This window comes from Penicillium cinerascens, assembly GCF_028974065.1.
Source record: "Penicillium cinerascens strain IBT 15544 chromosome Unknown scaffold_4_segment0_segment1, whole genome shotgun sequence".
Classification (NCBI taxonomy): domain Eukaryota; kingdom Fungi; phylum Ascomycota; class Eurotiomycetes; order Eurotiales; family Aspergillaceae; genus Penicillium; species Penicillium cinerascens.
The window spans coordinates 4,713,097-4,729,924 of NW_026695298.1; the positions used below are offsets into that span (position 1 = coordinate 4,713,097).

Genomic DNA, 16,828 nt, shown 5'->3' on the forward strand with positions numbered 1-16,828 from the left:
TGAACGATCTATACAGATGTGCGTAATTGTGAATGTACTCATGGATTGCTAGTTGCATGTGTTTGTAGTATTCCGAACGATACTAGGTATCGGTAGTCGTATAGTCTGATCTACCTAGGAGGAATGAGTGCCTCACCGTAGTTTCCCAACGATGCATTCCAATAAGCGGACTATATTATCACTTTAATGTTTCTACTTTTGATGTTCCTTGTTTTTCCCTGGCTGGTGGTGCGGCCTGACCTCGGTCATCGCGACACCGAAATCCAGTGACCACATCACGCGCGCTCCGCGTTTCCGAATGACTGCCACGTTCAGATGCACCGTCACTTGATCATGGACCATGCGGAATTTGCGGCAGTCAGTATTCGGGGCTATAATATGGAGTGTCCGCGAAAGCCGTGTGGTCCCGTTCATTTTTGTGGTTTTCGAACGATCGAGGCAACGGCCCTTTGTTCCTTTATGTGAATGCTTGGAGTAAAGGCAGCCACCACCCTTTGTTTCGCTTTCAACGGAGCTCCTTGTTCTACTTTATGTCACCATCCACGATTGAGAACCTCTAGAATTTGGGTCGGGTCGAATATAAAGATGTGGGAAAGAGCGATCCTAACTTCTACATCTTCGCTCTCATATACATACATTGCTTGGGTGTACCGGATACACTGATCTCGTCAGCTGCCTCTCAAATCGACCTTACATTTTGTTCAGACCGGAGCAGGTCCTCGGTCTCAGGATGAAGAATACCATCCCAGATACTCGAACCCAGGAAAAGGCCTCGAAGGACGCAAGGGAGAAGGAGCTGGTACGTTGTCTAATGAATTCGGAGTGTGTCGCACACTAAGAGGTTACAAAATTTAGCTCGACGCCCTGGATGAGGCTCTATGTTGTGAAAATTGCCAGATCGCAGTCACCAAAGACATCATGACCATCGATATCGACAATGGCAATTACAACGTGAAGCATTACCCGCCCTTCTTTCAAAGCAACGTCATAAACGACGAAAGCACCTCTCCCTTTGACACCACCACACAAAGTGAAAACCCGACATACTGGAACCACACTTCGCTATCTCAGCGCCAGCTCTACTACAAGCTGGTGGAGCAGAACCTGAACAAGGTACTCGGTGAGACGAAGGATATCGACCAAGAAGTGGCTGTTCTATTTTCCCACTACCAAGTCGATTATCATGTTCGCCAACACTATCTTTCCCGACGAGGGGTTATGACACTATGCCGCGACAACTCCGACATCCAGCAACTTCGCAGATGGCAATGGAAGACGTCCGATATTGATACCATCACTTCATCCAAGCCAGCAGAGATTGAACCGGTCGGAGCGAGGCAATGGAGCTGGCCAAGCGACAAGAACTTGGAAATGACATACCAGCATATTATGTGGAAACGCTCGTCGCAGGCACGACTGAAGCGCGTACGCGAGGTCAGAGCGCGATGGGCGATTATTATGGAGGAGAGGCGCAAGCAGAGAGAACAGCTCTTGCTTAAGCAAGGAGCTACCCTGACTGTGCGAGTCTACTGCCGCGGAGAGTTGTGGGATATTCGAACGTTGAATACCGTGTACCCTGTGTCAACCGTGCCGATTTTACGAGTGGGAAGGGTCACCCGGAGTATGGGACTGTGAGAAGAATACGTGGACGTAAGACATGACTGCTGGCGGTCATGTCACTTTCTATCGTTGTCCAAGCATATTGATACCCTGTGAATTCACATGCCTTTCTGATTCAACCTTGGCTTCGAGTATAGAGTTTGCGCAGCAGGATCCGAGGTTCAATCTCACATCCATGATCCATGCAGCTCGGAATGAAAGATCCAGGATATCACGAGGTCTCATTTGCGCCACCCTGCGTTTTTGTTGCTTAGCATGCGGGGTTCTGTTACGCGCGATGCACCCTGGAATTTCATGGTGGGCTGGGAACTGGTGGGCGTCCAGAGCTACCCCTGCTAGCCGCTTAAATACACTCTGGGCGCTTGAGATGTGTGAATACGAGGTTTCTTGCGGAATCTTGCAGCATGCCGAGTCAAAGTACAGTCCGAGACACCCCCTTGTAGATTCTGAGGATATCGACCGCTACATTGGATATGGAGTAGAAAACGACGGTTCGAGAGGGCAGTAGCCTATCCCAAAGCCTCTATGAAGTATGCCTTATGACATCGAAAGTTTGCCTCCGTTAGCAATAGACATACGCCTGAGCCACAGAGGATCCATCTCATCTAAAACCCGCTTCCTGTCTCCGTCATAATTCGCTGATAGCCTCATGTTTATGCGATCGGCAGGAACTTGATCAACTTGGTTGACCCCAAATGCTTGAATCTTCGTGGAACAACACTACACATCGAGTGCCGTGAGACTCGACTCAGTACCCATACTACATTGTAAGATGCGGTTGTATTGAGCTACCACTCGGAGGGGAATACAAGTATAACAGCTTTGGCGATACTTAGATCAGTCTTTCCACAAGTCTTTTTCAGTCAAGACAGCAAATTTAACAAGCCATCGTTCCTGTAACCAAATCTATATCAGCACAGGAGTGCTTCAGGGGCATACCTCTTTCCATTTTGTCACTGATTTGGTGCATTGAGAAGCGCGGAATGCCCAAAACTTGCAACTTATCGGAACCTTGGAATGGGTAACGTATAATTGGCAAAAGCGCACCGCCGGGAGGATGGGACGGATCCAGTGGATCATCCGCATTAGCAGGAAGAATGGAAGCCGCGGTACCACCGTGTATTCATTGGTCTACCTACGTTCATGGCTGAATCAGCCGGATAGTCAATAACTTAGTTAACTAACTAGTCAATCATTGCAAAAGCCCCGCGTTCTTGTGCATTCGGTAGCTTGATAGAATAAGATAATCCACACATTTCGAGGTTTGTGGGCTCTTGCAACTCTGATTGAGCATGGCGACAGCGGCTTGCTGCCCTTGATTACCAGAGATCAGGGCAGCAGCCACCAAGCATCGACGTGCTCAGCTTGAATTCAAGCGTAATTTTGCCGCGGGGACCGCATGTTCCATATTCCATAGGGTTGCAGCAGCTCACCGATCATCAGGATGCGGGGGAAGGCAAGAATCAAGCGTGACCTTCACGTTCACAAGACACCTTCCCTAGGGCGCGACCATGGGATCCCGAGATCATCGCACCGGCCTACTGGATCGAGACGGATTCTCAAGTTTCGCCGTCAACTTACCGTACCCCACTTCACCCCTCAATGCTGGGGGAAATTTGACCGAGAAAATCCGGGATAGAAAGTCGGGGTGCATGTGCTGTACGGAGAAACATAATTTCCGTTTGGAAGGGCGCAGACAACAGCGGCCGCCTTTGAAGGGCATTGAAGGGATTGTCGCGCCAGGCACCGATCTCCCGCGCGGAGGGCGGATGTGGCACAGGCTTTGACCGTGTCGGTTAATAATGGCACTCCGATTTGCCCAAACCGGGGGCCGTGGCCTACAGGATCTCAGGACCTCAGGACCTCAGACGTCCGGATGCCAATGATTGGTGACGGAACAAGTTTGGGACCGTGTCTTTCTCCGCTTTTTGAGGCTGGCAGAGCCCAATCAGGGGCACGGCACTTGTAACTAACCACAGCCCTCCCGAGGGTCTCATTTCGTCACTTCTTCCACCGCCACTACTGGATGATGAATGGGACTTGGCTCTTTGTCCAAGGCCTTTCGCAGATCGGAAGATCGCTGACGTGGGGGGACAGTACCAATGCCCCGGTGAAGATTCTGCACGGCAGAGCGGGCATGCTCTGATGAGACTGGTCGTGTCTCGGACAAAAACTATTGTCCCAGATGTCACACGGCGCGGGCAGCAGCAATTAGCATAACAGATAGAGCATTGCATACAGTATCTACCGACGACCCATCACCTGGCGTCTGCAAACATCGAGGTCATGATGAACGGGAAGCCGGGCATGACGTAAGGGCGATTCCCGAGCCAAGGGCCTTCACGTTTCTCCGTTGACCGGCCCGTAACACTGGTTTCAAAGCTGCCCCTGTCGTCTGGAGGACCGGCAACGATGTACAGAAGACCATCGTATCTCAGATATAGACTAGCATATATTTAAAGACATCGCTTGATGATCAAACCGAAATATCATGACGTCCACCCCAAACGAGGGGAACTGAACATCCACTTCGACCCACCGTCCACTCCGAATGGGAGACAAAGTGGGTAGCAAGCATCCTTGGGTGGGAACATTGGGAATTTATAACGTCGCGCCCGATCCCTGTTCCTTCTTTCCCACCTTTCCCCTTCCACTTCCACGACCTACACCACCCTGCATCTCAATTATTTCCCCTCCCCCCACTTCACTCTCCCGATAAACTCTGAACTCCCTGAACGCTGATAACGCCCATCATGTCGAAGACCAGCGTTCTTCTGGTCGGAGCTGCGGGTGAAACCGGAGGTTCTATTGCGAATGGACTGCTGGAGGATGGCCGATTTGTACGTTGCCTGCATTACGACTGTCGTGACCGTGCTAACCGGGGTCTCGTTTTCCGCAGGAGGTGATCGCCCTTGTTCGCCCTATCTCGGTCCACAAACCCGCCATCAGGAAGCTGGAGGAGCGCGGGGTTAAGATCCGCAAATGCGACCTGAAGGCGCCTGAGGAGCACCTGATTGAAGCTCTCGCCGACATTGAAGTCGTTATCAGCTGTGTTGGCCCCGCCGAGCAGCAGGACCAGATCCCTCTGGCCAAGGCGGCCAAGAAAGTAGGCGTCAAGCGGTTCATCCCGTGTGGTTTCATCACTGTGGCACCTCCCGGAGGTGTTATGTGGCTGCGCGATGAGGTATGAGATAGATACTCTGCTGGTGCGATAGTATCGGAGGCTGACTGGGAACAGAAAGAGATTGTCTACAACCAAATTCGCCAGATGTGGCTCCCCTACACCATCGTCGACGTCGGCTGGTGGTACCAGCTGTCCTACCCGCGCCTTTTGTCCGGCCGTGTTGACTACGCCATGACATCTGGCAACGATGAGATCATCGGCGATGGAAACATGCCCACCGCGCTCACTGACCTGCGCGACATCGGTCGCTACATGGCTATGATCATCAGCGACGAGCGCACGCTGAACAAGAAGATCCTCGCATACAACTTGGTGTCGACACAAAACGAGATCTACAACCTCATGGAGGAAATCAGCGAGGAGAAGGTCGATCGCAACTACGTATGTATTCAACAGCATCCCTATACGACGGTTTTTACTAACGGATTGCAGGTCCCCGAGGAGACCATCAACAGCCGAGTCCTCGCAGCCCGCCAGGCCAGTGAAACCTACCCCTTCGACCCGATCAAGTTCATCCCCCGATACCTCGCCGAGTACCAATACTCCTGGGGCATTCGCGGCGACAACAACCCGGCGTACGCCAAGTACCTGGGTTACCATCTCACCACCGAACTCTACCCCGATTTCAAGCCGACCGACTTCAGGGAGTACCTCGAGTCCGTGATCCGGGGCACCGCCACGGGTGTGTATCAAGACCGGGTGATCTCGCGCAAGCACCAACGGCACTTCCCCCGCACCGAGTCTAGCGACTCGCTGTACACGCGCATTTTCCCGCGCACGGAGTCAAGCGACTCCCTCATGTCGCGATAAAAAGATTCGGACGGTTTCACGCATTTCCTACCTCGGTTGACCCGACTCCTTTCAAATTTGGCTATTGAAGATTTTACGACATCCCTCCTCTCTCCCCCATAGAAATGGGGGCCCGCTGATTCATTTTGGGCGTCTTACTAGCTTACTTTGGGCGTTGCGATCACGGCTTCGACGGGGAATCCATAGACGCTTACCCGCTGGCCTTCCTGGATTGAGGGCCCTTTGGGGCGATGATCAGGATTTCGTTTTTTTTTGGTTGTTGGTTGTTTCATACTACGTTTATTAAGGGTTTCTCTACGGAGGTCATCCGCGTTTTTGCATATAGAAATATCCATGAATATCCCAACTGCCTTGGGTTCCTTTCTGCACCGCGCCTTCCCTTTGTATCAGCGGACACTCAAAATGGTCCGTCTAGTTTTCTCTCCACCAACGACTTGCTAGATCCAGAAACATGTCATATCCTCGCCGACGAGTGCGATTTTCCGATGACCCACAGCACCAGACAGATACCGGGCCACCACCTCTCGCAGAAACTCCCTCGGCTCCCTCAACGACCCCAGGCGACGTCGCGACGGGATTCGATGATATTTACAATGCATTGACACCCCGGCAGTTCGCCGTTATCAGTTCGTGTGGCTTTTGTGGCTTGTACTAGCGCTAACAAAGTTGACAGCGGTGGGATCCGCCATCGGAACCGGCTTGATGATCGGGACGGGAAGGGCGTTGTCCATGTAAGCCGATTTCTTTTTGTATCCGATGATCTCCAGTCCACTGATGTGGTATAGAAGCGGCGTGAGTACCATTTGTACGATGCCTGCTGTGTGTGACTGACTCTATAGCCCGCCGCCATCACGATCTCCTATACTGTCGTCGGATTCTCCGTTTATCTGGTTCTATCGGCCCTGGGCGAGGTCGCCGCTTGGCTACCCAGGCCATATACCGTCGCAGATCAGGCAGTCCGGTTCTGTGATCCGGCACTAGGGTTCAGCTTGGGTTGGATGTAAGTGCCTGGCCATGCTACCGGACATCCACTGAACGTTTTCAGATACTGGCTGAAATATGCTATTGTCACACCGAATCAATTGACCGCCGCGGCCTTGTTGATATCGTACTGGCTAGACCCCGAGCGAGTCAATCCAGGTGTCTGGATTACCGTCTTCCTTTTGACCATTACTGCGCTGAACTACCTCCATCATGGACTCGCCAGCCAAGTGGAGTTTTATGTATCATCATTCAAGCTGTTGGTCATGTTCGCACTTATGATTCTGTCCCTTGTCATTGCTCTTGGTGGAGGTCCAGACCGTGACATGCGTGGGTTTCGATACTGGAAGGGCTCCGGCTCATTTGGGAGTCGATATGATCACAGCCTGGTCGAGAATCTTGTCTTGACTTGTGGGACGATGTCTTCGGCCGCTTTCGTGTATATCGGGAGCGAGCGGGCTGGCATCATGGTCCAGTCCCCGAACGTGCGGAAAGCGATCTCTCGTTCCATCAAGCACACCTTCTACCGGAGTCTGGTCTTTCACCTACTTGCAATTATCCTGCTCGGAATGCTTGTGCCTCATGACTCGATCGCTCTCGCTTTCTATCGCAAAGCACAAAAAGGTGCGGCAGCCTCGCCATTTGTGGCGGCGCTATACCTGGCTGGAATTCCCGTCGTCCCCGATATCCTGAACGCCTTTATACTGCTATTCGTTCTGTCCATCGCCAACTACGATCTCTGGCTCGCTACCAAGGCAATGTGTGATTTGGCCATCAAACACAGAGCGCCTGCGTTTTTGTCGCGCGTTAATCGAAGAGGCGTTCCTGTCTATGCGCTGGCAGTATGTGCCTCTGTAGCAACCCTCGCCTACCTCAATGTGCCTCAAGATACCGCCCTCATGTTCGGATACTTCATGGACACCGTCACGATGCTGGGTCTCCTGACCTGGATATCTATACTCCTCACCCATTTATCCTTTGTGCGAGCACGAAGAGCCCAAGGAATCGACGACAAAGACCTCTCCTTCAAAGCTCAGTTTGGCCCTGCGGGAACCTGGCTGGCCTTGGCCCTGTGTCTTTTCATTTCCACAACCATGATCTTCGGGGCCTTTTCTTTCGAGTCTGGTGAGATCAAATTCGACTATCGGTCCTTCGTGGCGTCGTATATCGGCATCCCCATTTATCTTTCCTTGTATATCGGCCACAAGGTCGCCAGGAAGAGTAAGCATGTTATTCCAAGTGAAGTGGATCTGTGGACGGACAAACAAGAACCTCCGAATGAGTTGGAAGAGATTCGCCCGGAATAGACGGTCTGTTTTCAGTGGTACTTTACTCAGATGTCATGAAGAAATTGGTTTTCAACCTCTAAAATGTCAAGCGTAAGCCGCCCTACAGGGTACTTCTTTGATGCGGTGTGATGGGTGGGTTTGGCGGGGCGCTAAGATAGACCGTTCAAACCCGGACGAAAAGTATCATTTCTTTTGCGCGGCAAGTACACTGCCTATCGTAGAAGTCGAGGGTATGCAGCTGTTCTGTTTGCCTTGTCAGGTACTGCATCTGCCCCTTTTCATCTCCCTCAATATCCCCACACACGAGCTCGCCCATGGCCTCATCTCGATTTGGTGGTTTGTTTACACCTCGCGATTTCTTCGACTGGCTGAGACTGATAAAACCAGCCTTGAAAGAGACCAAACCTACATCTTGACAAAATGTCTCCGCCTCTTCCCCCAATTACCCCGCAGCACCGTCGCGACGGCTTTCGAAACTTCCTCAACAACTTGAACCAGAGATACGGACTCCAAATTCCTATCCCGCAGGATTGGTCACTTGTCGCACTTGGAAAGGAAACATCGCCGCTACGGGCCGTTTTCAAAGGCCTCCGAATTCTTTATTATGGACATCGACCCGTCATCGAAGACATCCTCGCCAATTTCGACGAATGGATTGCGGGGACTCAAGAAACGCGCACCGGGCGACGGTGGAGCTTTGAACGGTGGAGCTTTGAACCGCAAGTATTTAACGACAAGGTCAGAGATGAGCGAGTGCAATATCTACGACACTTGATCGAGGATCAACTGTATTTGCTCAACAATAACCCTTCGTTCTCGAATAAGCATGCCCCTAAGTATTCGACAGAAAAGACTCCAGATTTCTCACCGAAGAAGCGTCGGATTTCTAATGAAGACGATGAAGAGTATTACACTGCGCCCAACTCGCCCGTCAAACGGGGCCAACCCCTTACGCCTGACCTAATGCAGCTGGATATCTCTGAATATGGCGAGCCAGGTTTCCGCCGACAGACTGACCGGGCGCAGGCGAAGAGAGCGCCTACTTTCATGGAGAAACTCACAGCCGGTCAGTCCGCTCCACGCAATGAATCTATGGAACTTCGTGATGCGCCGCCTCCCGCCTCGGATGCAATGGATACAAGCTTCTCGACCGTCACAAGCTCGACCTCGTTTGCATCACGCAGCACTCGGCAGGGGGAGTCTTTCGCAACCGACATAACCGAGCCGATTGAAACCCAGTCAACGTATGTGGACTCTGTTGTCGGCATGTTCATCGAACAGGAGATGAGTATGAATGTTGACATACCTGCCTCAGGTGGAACGGCAGACTCTCTACAAGACAACCTTATCGCCCAGCTACTGCGAGATGGGCCTTTCTCCATTGATCAATCGTTTTCAGAGAAGATTCCATTGCGATGCCGCTACGAATTGGAACGCATTGGACGTGCCTGGAATGTTCCACTCGATCAAAGACTGAAGAGTTCAGAGATCTATTCCGACCATGACGGATTCTGGGCATGGGTACAAGGCCATAGTCAACGAGGAGACCGTCTTGTCCCAGAAAAGTCCCCGCACCGAGCTTGGGATGCCGCTGTTGGTGACTTCAAGACGGGCCGACACTCGGAAGTCGTGGTCATGACAGGAGACCTAGATTGGTGCGCAAAGAATGAACCTGGGATTTTCAAGTTGAAATTGAACCCCTTCAGACTGGAGCGTACCTGTCGCTTCCACCGACGATTTGGATCCGATCGGTTCTTAACATTGACCATGCCCGCGGCAGCTCGTCCTCCCGATCATCTCAGGTTCGATGACCAAACGCCCGTTCTTCGAGAGAGTATCGCCGCTTGGTTGACGCGGAATGATCATTATTGTCTAGGTCGCGTTTGGCGGGCATTCTTCGTGGAAGAAGTCAAGTCGAAGAAGAAAGTAAAGGCCGACCCCCGCTTTCGAGTCGAATTCTTCGCCGTCGACGGTATAGATTTCCTCCATAGATCTATTCGGTCGTCAATTGCACCACCGCACCAAGCCAGCGACAAGCACACACCCATGAGCGTGGAGGATCTGCTCGAATGGCACATGCCCTCCGCTGCCAATCGCAATCAGAGTGATTGCAAGCTGTTCCAGCGCATTTCCCTCGGGTTGTCCAAAAACATTTACATCAGTGGTCATTCCCCGTACTCGAGTCATCAGCCTGCCAGACATTCGAAAGCCCGTCATGAACGATGGATGCGCGCTCATGTCCCGGAACCTGGCAAAGCAGATCTGTGAGCAACTTGGTATCCAGAGCGACATCCCAAGTGCCTTCCAAGGCCGGATTGCAGGCGCCAAAGGTCTTTGGATGGTCGACAGTGAAAGATCGAAACACCGCGTCTTCAGCGAGAATGGCGGGGATGGTATCTGGATCGAGATCTCTGATTCACAGTTGAAAATCAAGCCGCATCCGGTCGATTGGAAAGATCCGGTTGATGAGGAGAAGCTCACATCTGAGGTTGTCAATTGGTCCAAGCCTTTGCACCCGGTTGATCTAAACATTCAACTACTGGGCATTCTTGAATACGGTGGACATGTCAAAGAGTATATTGCCAAGCTCACTCACGACAGGATGTGGGCATTGTATCATGACTTTGCACATGTTTTACAAATGAATGATGCTGTTCTGTGTCGAAGCCTCCTTCAGAAACTCCGCCCGTCTGGAGAGGATGGACCGAATAAGGCGCAACGCATGGAGCAGTGGATGATAAGCGATGCAGAATATATCATCCGACTGTCAGAGGCTGGCTTCAAGCCCCAACAATTCTGGCCACTCCGAAGGCGCCTGCGGAGATATCTTGAGTACCTTCTCGAGCGACATGTAGAAGAACTGCACATCCGGGTGCCTCTGTCAACGTATGCTTACTGCATCGCAGATCCCTACGGTGTTCTTCAACCGGACGAGGTTCACTTTGGTCTTTCGAATAATTGGCGAGATCCTAACAATGAGTTCCTTGATAACATGGTCACCGGAAGGGATGTCTTGGTTGGTCGATTGCCTGCTCATGTTCCGTCAGATATTCAACGTCGCAGAACCGTGTGGAAGAACGAGCTCCGCCACTTCAAAGATGTCATTGTTTTCCCGACAACGGGCAGTATTCCGCTTGCGCATATGTTGTCTGGAGGTGATTACGACGGTGATACCCCGTGGATTTGTTGGGACAGGGAAATTGTCGAAAAATTCCACAACTCCGATCTCCCAGACAAGGAATACCCGCCTCAGCACTTTGGCCTCACGGAACATTCGGTGCCTATGGCCCAGCTCTCATCGACAGAAGACTTCTTACAAAGTGTGTTCGAGTTCAACCTCACCATGTCCAGCCTCGGAAAGTGCACAGTCGAGCACGAGAAGATTGCATATGACGAGTCAATCGAATGCCCCCAAGCGAAAGAGCTGGCCTGTCTTCTCAGCTATCTTGTCGACGGACGAAAGGGTGGTGTCCATCTATCCGAGCTGGCATGGCAACAGTACCGCAAGAAGATCAGCCCGATGAAGCGTCGCCCACCTGCATACCGACTTCCAGACCGCAAACCGAAAGAGGACAACATAGTAGACTACTTGAAGTTCGTGATCGCCGAATCCCAACGCCAAGCTATCCTGAAACAGCTCAACGACACCTTTCCAGAAAATGAAGGCCTCAATGACCGGGACGAAGACCTTCTCCGTCCATGGCAAGAAGCCATCACAGTAGCCAGCGGCCGTGACCACAATACCCGAGAGTTATGCCTCGCCTTGTCAACCGTCGAGCAAACGGTCAAGAACCTCTACAGCCAGTGGAGAACATCCTTCGCCAACCCCAGCGAGACGGAAACATTTTCTCCCAAATCACGCGAAGTAATCGACAAATTCGCCGCCCTCGGACCACCGTCTGGGTCCCACTGGCTAATCTCCCTCTGGCATAACCGCCCCGAAGAATGGCAGCGCCTACTGGGCTCATACATTTACAAACAGCACCCCAATAGCTCCCTATCCTTCCACGCTTTCGGCGAAGCTCTCTGCCAGCTCAAAGCAAGTTGCCAATCCTCGCGCAGCATTACCCATGACGTGCTCGCAACCTACAGAGTGAATCAAAAGATGGTGGCGCGTCTCAGCGCGAGAGAGATACCGGACGAATGCGAGTCGGTGGAGGAAGATGCGGACGAGTACGAAGACGAGTATCAAGGTGCAGAGGCTATTGAGTCGCTCTCATCTTCCCAGGGCTTGGAATTCTATGATGACTTTGAGGACGACTTGTCCGTTGAATGAGAGATGAGGCCTCGATTTGTATTAGATTTGGGACATTTTCACGATTCTTACGGTGCCCTAGTCAGTCTTTTCGAATATCCCAAATATCCCAACTCCCGTGGCATGTCTTCAGTCTCTAAATTGGGCACGGTGGTCTGTCTTGTGCAGTATCAGAAGCCAACACCGAGACATTCATATGAATCACACATTTGAAACGCCCAGCCTCACCCCTAGCTCGAAAAGTCCAAAAGCTAGGGGCCGGACAAATCATCACGACAGCTCCGCAAAAGTCGAGGTCACATGTAGATCCGTAATCACTTTAGGCAAAAGCGTGGCATTGACCTAGGCCGGAAAGGGTACTGTTTGGGCCTCCAGTCGTGGCGCCCGGCAGTTGTGTACGGGAGACCGGATCAACTGTGGCGCATAGTTGAGAACAGTCCTGGAGGATCGATTATACACAGTACTTACACTACGAAAGCGGGCGGAGAGTACAGTGCACGGGTGTGCATGCTCGCATGTGACGGGGCAGTGTGTTCCGCGAACCCGTCGTTACTGAATAATGGTCTCTCCACGGGGAAATGCCAAGTACCCATGTGGAGGCGTTCGTCTTCCCAGTAGTCAGGGACTGCATAATCGAGCTAGTGCGCTGGGCGACATCCGGCATACCCAAGTGAGTAAAACTGAGCCGATCGAAAAGACTGGGGGAAAGTGTTGGGATGACATGTGAAGGATGATGAAATGGAGCCAATCCGGTGACTAAGTGACATTCCACCTTCACGTGTAAATTGCACATCACCCTTCCATTTCACCCCAATGGACGACCCCAGAGTCCCTAAGGTTTCTAGCCTTGCCACCGACTCTTATATCGCTGATCCGGTTCGCCATGCCCCCGTGATGGATTTCGACCCTCAAGACGACCGCTCTCGTCGCGCTGCCAGCGTATTATCCATGGACGACCTCGAGGCGGCACAGGCCCTCGAAGGCCTTCGTTCCGGTGAGTCGTCCCGAGGCTGAAACCTTCACGCACTTTTGTTGGGGATGAGTTAGTGGGGATGAGGCTTGGACACCGGCTAATTCTTCGATCGTTTATCGCTCCAGATTTCGGACACTCGCCACGAGCATCGCAGACCATCTCAGCAGCTTCACCGGACCCTGCGCAACCGGAGCCACTTCTTTCCCTCTTAACCTCCTCCCACCCGCTTATCTCCTCGACCATCTCCAAGTCCGTTTCCGCATACACCAGTTCGAAGTCATACTCGGCGCGTTTCAAGTCCGGCGCCGAGTTCATCGAGCGCAACATTGGCTCGCCCGTCGCAAACACCGTTGGAACGGTTGGACGGAAGACTGGTGTCGAGAGCGGATTGCGCTGGGCGCTTCAGCGACGGGAATCGACCGCCGACTCGGACCACTCGAGTAAGCGCCGCAAGGTAGAGGGCGACCAGATGGATCTCGAGCAGGGTGCCGATATCACCGATCAGCCACGGACTCGAAGATCTTCGGATCTCTCCATGGCGGAGACGCTCCCACCTTATGATGAGATGAAGTCTCCTCTCTATGAGGAAAGGTCCTGGCGGCAGGCCCCGCCCACCTGGCAAAGTCGGCTGGTAATTTCGACTTCTGGACTCGGCGTGGCAATGAGCGAGGAGTCGCTGCGCAGTTTGACCTACTGTCTAACCTGGCTTCGTTGGGCTAACGGTCGGCTGGGTAAAGCAATCTTGGCTCTCCAGAGTGCCGTCACGGAGTGGGAGAACCACAAGACCCGCTTACAACAGCAGGGCGACGCCGAGAATGGGGAGCGCTCGAACAGTCCCGAGAATGCGTCTCTGTTGACGCAACGCATCCAAGCTGTCAGGGAGGATGTGCTGTCGACTTTGAAGCAGGTTGTCGATGTCGTGTCCAAGTACGCCGGAGGTGCTTTGCCAGAAAATGCCCGTCACTTGGTTCGACGACACTTGACCTCTCTCCCCCACCGATTCCAGATGGCTAGCACATCGCAGCCTCCCCCGGACTCTCCTGCAGCTTCATCCGATGCAACTGTCGGAGCCCACCGGATTCTCGTCTTGGCCAATGAAGGTCTGGACATCTTGGGCCAGGTCAGCGGCGTGGTGAACGACACCCTGGTTAGTGCAGAGCACTGGTGTGAACGTCTGGGAAGAAAACGCCCCGAGAACATCTCCGCACCGGATGCGGAGAAGGAACAGCCCCCTGCGCCGAACGCTCAACCGTACGGTATGGATATCAAGCAACCTATTGCCAACGGGGCTGCCTCGGAGGATGTTGAGATGACGGGTACTGAGAAAACATGAGGATTTGATATCCTTTAATTTTTGGTCTTCCGGTCTTATGGTCATGTCACGTTTCTTTATGTTTGATATCCATGTTTGTTTATATCCTTCACTCTTTCGCCGTGCGTTAAGAATTTCAGCGACCTTTCGGTGTTTTTCCTTCCAATTTTCAGTCCAGTTTAGTTCAGATTTACATGCATTAGATCTTAGGAGCTGCCAAGCTCAACTCTGATTGACCCAATCCGAACCACGATTCACAGTGGGTCCTGCCTACCTAGGAACTATGCATGGGGGGTTTCGGAGCTTCGCATCACTGCCCCAAAATAGGCTCCACAGGTTACGGGCGGGTTAGCTTGAACCAGCTGTCAATCTTGTAATCGCAACAGTCCGTCAAGTCACTCTGCTGCGAGTATTTTGCGAATGAATGGGGTACCTTGGCTTGTTCAAGTTTCATGTATTGCGCTTTCGTTAATCTGCGAGGGGAGAATTGTGCATCTCAAATCCATTTCGTTACAATAACTATCTCACCCACTGGACCGATTTCAAGTTCCACCTTCCCTGCTTGCACTTTTCTCGAGTCAAGGCCGTTGTAAATCGAATTGGTTGTCCCACGCGCCAGCTTTACGACTACCTGTATTTTGGCATTCGTCCGTCTCCGAGTCCGCTTCAAGCAACAACAGGAGGCAGCACGATAGGGCGTACCTGTGGTGCAGGCCGCATCCACTTTGGAACATGCTCGAGCTCGACCGCTTGGCCGTCCATGACCGCATCGGAAGTTTGAAATCTCTTCGACCACAGAGAATCACTCTCTTTGCACTTCTCAGCCGAAAGCTGCAGGTATCTCAAGAGATTGTAAAACTTGTTGCATTTTTCCAGGTGATCCTCATCAGCTCGAAGCTCAAAGATGCCCGGTCTTATTGGAGGCCCCGACAGAGTGCTTGTGTATCGTATGTCTACACCCAGATGATTTTGCAGAGCCAGTTTGTGAAACTCATTCTCTGTCCAGTTGTTGATGGCATCATTTCGTCCGTATGTAACAAAGTCCGCCCCCATGTGAAGTAGAATATGGGCGATGCGCGCATAGCGATGCAGTTTCCGTGTCGCTTGGCGCCGGAACTCCTCTCTCGATAGGTCTTTGGCTCGGCTTGCCCGGTCTTCAAGTGCCCGGTCTTCTTTGCGGATTGGCCATTCCAGGCTGGGGTTTACGCTGTAGATACGCCATAGAAACCCACGTGTATTTTCAAAGTCACGAAGGACATAGAATGTGCCTTCTTTGGCGTCGTCGGTGTGAAGGTTAAGCCTATCAAATTTTAGGAATGCCTGCGTCACGGGCCAGGTGAGAGCCAGCTTCCGTAGATGGGAGGTATGGTGAAAGCCAAGGTATGCTGCCAGCTTTTGTTCATCGTGTTCGACGCTGAGGAAGGTGGCTGGCCTGTTGGGGTTCCCGGGGACATCATTCACTCCCGGTGGCAGAGGTGTCTACGGGGTATCAGTAACGGTGGATTTGTTAGTTTGTGGAAGATGATATGGGGTGCTTGCATACCTTGGGTTCTTCGGTGTTCTGCCCATTTTGGGCTGCCTGTCTAAGGGCCCTTGACTCCATCTTGGGAGTTTGACGCAGCATGATCGATGGAGGATCTTCGCTAGAGGATATGGAGAACAGAAGATGTTGGGTCTGTTTAATGGAAGATCCGCCAGATTGATGAGGGGGAAGATGACGTTCGTGGATGTTCGAAGATGTTAGGTTGATGATAGAACTTGGCCGCGGAGTCAGTGTTCAGTTAATTGGAAAGAACTGGGTAGTATGAAGATCGCAGGAGGGTTCCAGGACCCCCTCTTAAGCAAACGTATTCCGTGGGAATAAGTCCAATTTAATGTCGAGTGGCGTTGTATCGTAAAATATTGTCAGTCTTGCTCATCGGACAAGTAATAGGCTTCTGTCTAACTAAGTGAATGCTTTCTAAACATTCCACTCTTGAAATATTTGTCAATTTGTTCTCACATATTCATTACCACTTTCTGAAAGGCCATTGATGGCTTTCTCGACTTCTCTCTACACCGAGCTACGGACTCTTTATAACGCTATATTCCTAACCACACCGAGTATCTAAATTAATGGGCTTGAATCCGAGATTCTCGGCTTCTATGAGAATAAGGATGCAGATCGCCCACGTTTGACTGTATCATTGGCCACCTCACCCCGCAGCGGGGGAAGCCCCTAGCGGGTGCATTCACGGCTGTTTTGATGACTTTGGAGAAATCTGGGTCTTCCGGTAGCAGCTTACTCCGCGTGGGATGTAATTCAATCATTGCCAGCTTGGCCAAGCATTTCGTGTGACCAGTCCGTAGTGCAGATCCTATTCAGCTCTCCAACTTCTCGTGCTCTGACAACCTTACACCATTC

At 51.9% G+C, this 16,828-nt stretch overlaps 6 protein-coding genes across 6 annotated transcripts; 5 read left to right on the top strand and 1 right to left on the bottom strand.

Annotated features, from left to right (window-relative positions):
* Window positions 1-730: 730 nt before the first annotated feature.
* Window positions 731-1,635, top strand: N7498_010923 (uncharacterized protein; the record flags this gene model as incomplete). The annotated part of the gene is made up of 2 exons (XM_058457979.1): window positions 731-799; window positions 856-1,635. 2 exons carry the CDS (start codon window positions 731-733, stop codon window positions 1,633-1,635), a joined length of 849 nt encoding a protein of 282 aa, XP_058304878.1.
* A 2,665-nt stretch (window positions 1,636-4,300) lies between these two features.
* Window positions 4,301-5,947, top strand: N7498_010924 (aromatic alcohol reductase). Its single transcript, XM_058457980.1, has 4 exons — window positions 4,301-4,460; window positions 4,520-4,804; window positions 4,859-5,185; window positions 5,237-5,947. The coding sequence occupies exons 1-4, from the start codon at window positions 4,374-4,376 to the stop codon at window positions 5,612-5,614; spliced, it is 1,077 nt and encodes a 358-aa protein (XP_058304879.1). The 5' UTR covers window positions 4,301-4,373; the 3' UTR covers window positions 5,615-5,947.
* A 118-nt stretch (window positions 5,948-6,065) lies between these two features.
* On the top strand, window positions 6,066-7,902 carry N7498_010925 (putative amino acid permease; the record flags this gene model as incomplete). Its single annotated transcript, XM_058457981.1, has 5 exons — window positions 6,066-6,240; window positions 6,288-6,345; window positions 6,400-6,406; window positions 6,454-6,614; window positions 6,660-7,902. 5 exons carry the CDS (start codon window positions 6,066-6,068, stop codon window positions 7,900-7,902), a joined length of 1,644 nt encoding a protein of 547 aa, XP_058304880.1.
* Window positions 7,903-8,304: 402 nt separating this feature from the next.
* Window positions 8,305-12,160, top strand: N7498_010926 (RNA dependent RNA polymerase; the record flags this gene model as incomplete). The annotated part of the gene is made up of 2 exons (XM_058457982.1): window positions 8,305-9,988; window positions 10,047-12,160. The coding sequence occupies 2 exons, from the start codon at window positions 8,305-8,307 to the stop codon at window positions 12,158-12,160; spliced, it is 3,798 nt and encodes a 1,265-aa protein (XP_058304881.1).
* A 787-nt stretch (window positions 12,161-12,947) lies between these two features.
* Window positions 12,948-14,445, top strand: N7498_010927 (putative clock controled protein (Ccg-8); the record flags this gene model as incomplete). Its single annotated transcript, XM_058457983.1, has 2 exons — window positions 12,948-13,133; window positions 13,238-14,445. Exons 1-2 carry the CDS (start codon window positions 12,953-12,955, stop codon window positions 14,443-14,445), a joined length of 1,389 nt encoding a protein of 462 aa, XP_058304882.1. The 5' UTR covers window positions 12,948-12,952.
* Window positions 14,446-15,090: 645 nt separating this feature from the next.
* N7498_010928 (uncharacterized protein) lies at window positions 15,091-16,048 on the bottom strand (the record flags this gene model as incomplete). The annotated part of the gene is made up of 2 exons (XM_058457984.1): window positions 15,091-15,903; window positions 15,968-16,048. The coding sequence occupies 2 exons, from the start codon at window positions 16,046-16,048 to the stop codon at window positions 15,091-15,093; spliced, it is 894 nt and encodes a 297-aa protein (XP_058304883.1).
* Between the last annotated feature and the right edge of the window lie 780 nt (window positions 16,049-16,828).